Source organism: Pelecanus crispus, chromosome 22, assembly GCF_030463565.1.
Source record: "Pelecanus crispus isolate bPelCri1 chromosome 22, bPelCri1.pri, whole genome shotgun sequence".
NCBI lineage: Eukaryota > Metazoa > Chordata > Aves > Pelecaniformes > Pelecanidae > Pelecanus > Pelecanus crispus.
This window is the reverse complement of record NC_134664.1, coordinates 3,943,777-3,950,802: the sequence shown is the minus strand read 5'-3', so window position 1 is coordinate 3,950,802 and position 7,026 is coordinate 3,943,777. Positions and strand designations below refer to the sequence as shown.

General features: G+C 42.5%; 1 protein-coding gene across 1 annotated transcript; it reads right to left on the bottom strand.

Annotated features, from left to right (window-relative positions):
* Positions 1 to 3,760: 3,760 nt before the first annotated feature.
* Positions 3,761 to 4,084, bottom strand: LOC104030128 (feather keratin B-4). The gene has a single exon (XM_009481729.2). The coding sequence runs from the start codon at positions 4,082 to 4,084 to the stop codon at positions 3,761 to 3,763; it is 324 nt and encodes a 107-aa protein (XP_009480004.2).
* Positions 4,085 to 7,026: the final 2,942 nt, after the last annotated feature.

Sequence of the window (7,026 nt, the reverse complement as noted above, 5' to 3'; positions counted from 1 at the left end):
GCGTTTCTGCATTCCTCAGCTGACAGAGCAAAGCGGAGGAGAGGGTCAAGAAAATAACTAGCAGAGGATGTTGGAGAAGCGCTTTCATAGGCAGAACAACAACAATAGTTAGCAGAATAGTCCCTGAGCTGTAAATGCTATTCCTCTGGTCCAAAGTCCATTTCTCTACGCCCATGTCATTGCTTTCACTTAAAACATTTGACCTTGAACTGGACCATAGCAGAAGATGAGCGCCACAGATCCATTTCCTTGTCTGGGAAGGACCAGCCACAGCCAAGAGCTGGGCCTGGTCCTGCTGCCTCATTCCTCAGAGCTCACCTCTTTGTGTCCTAGTTTGAGCAAGGCAGAGTCAGATCACGATGCCCCAAGAAGAGGGTAAGGGCAGCAACCACCACGCTCGCCTCCTAGCAGGGCACGTTGACAGTAAATCAGTACAACCCTTTGAAACTGGCAAAGCTATTAAGACATCTTTTGTAATCCTTCTGCTAACTGCTGTCAGCAGCAAAAAGGGCTGGGTTCCCCAAGGAAAACATTAAGAAATGGTAGTTTCCCGCCACAATAAATTCAGCTTATCTCCCTTGGATGCCCTCTGGCACACAAGGCTTTTCCCACCTGCATGTACAGTGCAGAAGGGCTTACACAGAGACGCACAGGAAGAGAGACAGAATAAAACACAGAAAACCAAAGATTTAGGTGAAATTCTCAGCCCGCCCAGGGTCCTTTAGCCCCAGCTTAACATCAGGTCCCTGTCCATGTTTGCCAACACAGCAGTATGTATGATGTTTCTTCCCTTCACCACATCCCACTCAGTTCATTACCAGAGGCGCTGTCACTTCTAACAGCAGGTGCAATCACCACCCAACGCCTGGGGAACATGGCCCACAGGCAGCAATCGCATGCCAACCCCAGCCTTCCCAGACCTGTCGTCTGCCTCAGCCACACTGCCTCAGCGCCGCCCAGGCACCACCTCGCTTCCCTCTTTGCTTCAAAGATGCCACTGCTCTAGTTGTGAGTCCAGCTCTGTGCAGAGCACTGCGGATGCCCCCATGCGCCTTGCTGCCGCCTCCCAGCGAAGCCCCCTCAGCCCTCCCTCGCTCTCCCCTTGCTCCGGGGGCCCAGGGCACAGCCGGGATCTCCTGCCCTGCTGCAGGTCAGCCTTATGCAAACATCAGAGCCCAGACACCACACACTGAGGGAAATCTCACCCCAGGTGCCCCTAGAACAGGGCACTCAGCCTTTAGTTACCAAACAAGGACTGGATTATTTTATTACCTATTTATTCAAGAACATCAGGGTGATTCAAGAAGCCCCAAATCATTGCAGAATTAGGGTCCAGACCATTCCCTGGCCCCCTCAAGCATCAGTCAACAGCACTGATGCTCGTTTCCCATGGATCCATCCTAACATCTCAGGAAGCTCTGAGTTTCTCATACACTTGTTCAGTGGTGTGTGAAGAGCATTTTCCCTGTTTCATAGGGTTTTATGCCCTAAGGCTTAATAAAAGTTGGATGATTAGAGGAACTTTGTGTCTCTCAGATATTATCATAGCAGATGACAGATAGCTAATTTAGCTAACAGAAAACTAACTCCTGTAATTTCATTTAAACTTCTGAATGCCAGTCTGAACCAGGATATATTTACCACATACAAGTGGGGAAATTACCAATTTAAATGCAGCTTGTGAACAACCCACACACGAGGCATGCTGCAGGACATGCTTCCAGCACAAAGATTCACTGCAAGAGTGGGGATCATTTTTAAAGAGTAAACTTTTCCCACATGAGAAGTCAGGCCCCTGACTATTGCACAAACTGGACTAGAACATTTTTCAAAGTATTTCCTAAAGAGTACAATATTACAAAACCTTTTAACAGAAGGGAAAGTGGACCATGGTATAGGAAAAATGGCCTTACTGGAAGCAACAAGAGGAACAAGGAGCATTTCAAAAGTCATCATATTTAGATGAATATTCTTATCCCATAATGCAATTAAGAACCTAAGAAACATTAACAAATGCTTCTACTATCTTAAAAAGACATTGGTATCTTCTTAGTAAGATACTTGATATCTTTAGTCCTCAGAGCATTTCACATGGGTAGCTTTCATATCAAAATGAATAAAAGGTTCATTCATTCGAAATGAATAAATAGTTCCATAGAAATCCACTGGCAAAATTTCCTGATTTTACTGACACTTGGTGTTTTGTGGTTACAGCAAGTCTCAACTTATTACATGGAAAGTGCAACTTGAGAAGCCTCAATAATAAACTTCAGCTCATTTCTAAATACACCATTAGCATAACAATAAAGATTCCTTCATCTGGCTTTTTGAGGTTTGGTGGATTTCTCTTTGGTAAGGAAGGATTTATGTGGTTGGTGAGAATCTGGTTTAATCACCTCATCTAAGGCTCACCAACAGTCAATTACACACAATGCCTGGTCAACTTTGTTTTTCTTACACATAAGGATAATAATTCTCCAAAGCATGACTACTATGAAATAATACAGTATTCTCATGTCATCTTGCGGTACTGAATTATACTCTTTCTGTAACAAAGTATTAATATACTACATAACATTTCAAACAAACACAGCAGCATGGAAAGCTTGTGAAAAGTTTATTATCAATATGTTCCTGAAGAAATTCAAAATTCTGTAATGAACGTTGTCAGCCATTTTCACATGCATAGGTTACATTGCGGTAAAACATTGAGCAGAACGGCAAAGCCAGAAATTTAATCTTTACACTCAAAAATAGCTGCTCTTACATAACAGTTGGCTTCAGATTCTTCTTAGTAATACTGACTCTCCCCACACCTCTGCTCTGATGCGTTGTATCACTGCCTAGATGGAGAGGTTGAGCCTGAGGACGCCAGCTAACAGGTAACAACAGTGTGCCAGAAAAGTCAACATTGAGGAAAGAGCTCCACAGAGCTGAGCAAGACCAGGAACAATGAAAGCAAAGATGTGGGCAGCAGTTTCATGAAGGGACAGCTACAGCATAGAGGTTGCTGTGGAAAGGAGATGCACACACAACCCACTGCCAAATCTCTCAAGAATATCATTGTCCTGAAGCAGACTGATAGGATCAGTTTGGTGCAGCAGGACAAAGGCAGCTGAATTAGGAGGAGCAGAGGGGAACACACAGATATGCACACGCACATGGAGGCCAATAACATGTTGCAATGTCATGTTTAATAAGAAAGAAGCAGATTGTACAGAGGCAAGATTATATAGTACAGATTACAAATTGCCTGCAACCCGTGGCTTGATGCAAGATGATTCATGTAATAACTGATGTTGCTTCCCTATAGCAGCTCTGTGTTGATACTCAGCCCTGATCATAGCAAGACGCATCCAGCACAGAAAGAGAGCATAGGCCGTTTGACTCCACAGTCCTTTTTTACACATCATTAGCCACAGAAGCAGCCTACAAAAGGATCTAAAACGGATGTCATACCAGATCCCTTTGCATTGCCACAATGATACCTACGAGCCCCCAAGGAATTAGCAATATAGTCCATAGCATTGAGATCAGAGCACTTAAAGATAGGAAGACATTAGAAAGAAAATCAGGAAGGGTAATCTAAGAAGGATGTAAATGGATTTTTTCAGAAGATCTGAGCATCTACAGATACATTTAATGGCAGCCAAAAATGCTCAACCTTTCCTAAATGCTGTGCCCTGGCACTCAGCCACATATCTACATACTGCTCAACATTTCCTGGACATTCCTCTTTCAGCAGCAACTCTCACTAAGTTTAACATGGTCTGCAGCTTCCAACTGGGTATCCCCGTCCCCATCTGGCACCACCATAAACATGTGAGCCCCCAGGAGCTTGGGCAGCACCAAAGCCAGTTCCAACTTCAGGGGCTCCTGCAGATCCCACGACGCTCTGTTGCGGGAAGGTGCTGAGGATCGGTCCAGGGAAGGTCACAACCACCGGCGGAGGATAGATCACCACCCTGGAGTCAGGACACTGCCGAACACAGGGCTCGTTGCAGCTGTCAGCAACAGGCTGTGGCACGGCCACCCCACACAGGGAGGCACTGCTGTCAGTGCATGGGTTTAAAGAGTGCACCATGTTTCAGGGATGGTTAATCTGAAGCACAAGGGAACAGTATGAAAATAAGGCACAAATTCTTAAGAGTTTCATGATCAAACATTATAATAAGAGACTACCAACACGCTAGAGGGAAAGGCAGAATTTTCATAGCTCAGTTCTAGAAGACACCTATAAATCTTGTATTGAACACAATAACATCTGGAAATGAGTCTTCATGAAAAATTAGTCGGCGCTTATAATCCAGATCTGCATTCACCAAAGCTAACAGCTGAACAGTCACAAATTTATTAATTTACATCAAGAAAACTTCAGATTGATAGCAGAATATTTGCACATGATCCACCCTGAATTAAAAGTACAAACAAAGGCTTTGTTAGAAAGAAATTCAGATGAAACTTACCTACTTCACAAGAGAAATAAGAGAAATGGCCCTACAAGATCTGATGTTGAGCACTTTTATACTCAGTCTTAGACTGCCCAAAGCATGAATCACCTACATGCATAACATCCTAATCAATTACTAAACACATTTCTTTCAAGACTTAACTTTGTTAATGAATGTCAATTGTTTTAAATAAATCACTCTTTGTAATTATTAGGTTGTCCTTCTACCCTGTATGACCTGTATTTTACTGCCTTTCAGTCTCTGCTATTTCAAAACTTTATATAGAGGGGATACTCTGCCTCTACATGTTGGAGAAAGACAAAATGTTTATATGGTTCAAGCTTGACATCGTCCATGAATGGACTTGTTCCTGAGAAGGTGGTAAGCAGCCATTTGCTTGGAAGAAAATTTACTAGACTTCGTCAGGCATTTTTTCCAGTGAGTCCCTTCTTCAATAAAAGAGCACCTAAAGCCATTATAATAGTAATGTATGTTGTGCGGATAGAACAAGTGGAAGATTCCTTTTGTAATCCCAGTTGCTAATGAATTGGCACTGCCAGTGTGGGGTTATCCTCCACATTCAGCAGCAGCGTGAGGAGGCTGTCTGACACTCAGCCATAGTCAGCAACAGATGCCAAGGATGGCAGTGGCATGTGCCATACAGACACTCCCACCTGGCCACAGGGGATAGCAACTTGTCCATTCTGATTTTCACTTCATTTTACTTAAAAACAAAGATATTTTGCTACTTAGAGATAGAGAGGACTTGCTTGGGCTCCTCTGCTACAGTAAACCTCACCACAAAGCCTTCTCCCTTTCTCCCAGCAGCAGCATGTTCTTGCAAGGAAAAGCCTTCCTTTGGTGGAGTTAGAGGTGGATGTGGTAACACAGCAGAACAAGGTTACCCCCTTTTAAGGAATCTCAGGAAAACATCTTCTGTATCATCAGACTGGCAGCAAAATTACTTTGAAGGGCAGGATAAGACCTCATTGCGTTATATGCTACTGTGGAGCAGAAACCTCAATCAAGATTTCCACAACAACGGGAAATGGCTGGGCTGTTTTCCTACTGTAATTGCACACTGAAATTTATCTTCATAGTGTCATAATGTTTGAGGACGACATTTGTAATTCCTTTGGAAAATTGGCTCTGCCTTTTCTGTAATTGAAGATAACCATGTGAATTGCAACATATGTTTATCTCAACTTAGATTGGGTAGCAATTTATCCCTAAATTAATTCCTCAAGAACATTGGAATTAATATCTAATTACTATTTTCAAGTTAGCCAACTGAATATAAAACTAAATGTTAAGTTTTATTTCAGAAATGTACTAATAGTTCTGTCTTGAAAAGTCAAGATCTGCAATCCAACATAAGAGAAATCCACACTGCTGGGACTTGTTTCCTTCTCTGCTGCAGACTGCTTGGGGTTAATGTCACTGCAGAGCCTATGTATCTGAACATAAAGGTTAACAACACTGACAGTCGGCATGCCAATGCTTTCTGAAAGCGTTTTCAAAGCACATCGTAAAAGCTCATTAGTGTTCTACACAACTGATGTTGTCATATGTATTTTTTTTTAACAAGCGTATTACAACTGCCAGCTCAAATGCTACCAGAGAAGACAAGGAAATAAAAGTGATGAGTCAACCAGTGAACCATAGCCAAAACTCAGTAACTAAAGAGTGCATCCATAAGGAAGTAATGCAGCAAAACAGCGCACGTGTCAGCTCAATTTACCAGTTAAAACAAGCTTAAGAACCAAATTCCAGCACCTTAAAAACAAAAGATAGTAAACACAAAAATCATCATCTTCATATCCACCAGGAGACAGAAAAAACACCTGAGCTGCAGACAAGCCATCAACACCTTCAAACACTCAGAAAGTGCTGACAGGGCACATATTTATTCTGTATTTCACTGAAGTGTTAAGATTCTTCAAAAGACATTAATACTCCTCTATCTGTAAGGATACACAGGAAAGATGCATAAAACCTTAAAAGACTAAGGTAGAGCTCACCACAAGAGCAGGGAGCTCTCTGAAGACATCCATTCGGTTATACTGTTCAAAAACTGCAGAGAGATCAAGAACCAAATCCATCCCTGAAACCATTGAAACACCACAAACAGATCTGATTTATGAAGTCCAAAACTCCAGAAATGTGTGTGGTTTAGCACGCGCACCACAGCAGGTGAGGCATGAACCTTAGAAATAATTACATCAATTACATGTTGGCTTTGGCTAATAAGGACTTTGTGCCCAAAAAGGTGTCTTCTCCACCCGGCTGACTAGGAAAGTATATAAAAGTAATTTGAGGCTCAGCGCTTCATCCATTTCTCTTGGTTTCTCCTCCTCAACCCAGGTATGTGTGATCAGCTCACAGCTAAATAGACTGTAACCTGGAGAGGCTTCGCACATTTTATTTCATAACAAAGAATACAGACATGAGGAGCCACTGAGGTTTTTCCCACTTTAAGTTAGCAATACCATAAAGGCTGTCAAGTGACAGCAATTGCAGGGGGAGCCGAACTTGCTTGCGACTATGAAAGTGTGAAACAAATAGTAATTCTTAG

What these genes read in the sequence shown, in the direction of transcription:
- LOC104030128 (XM_009481729.2), bottom strand. Translation starts at nt 4,084, where the DNA reads ATGGTGCACTCTTTAAACCCATGCACTGACAGCAGTGCCTCCCTGTGT.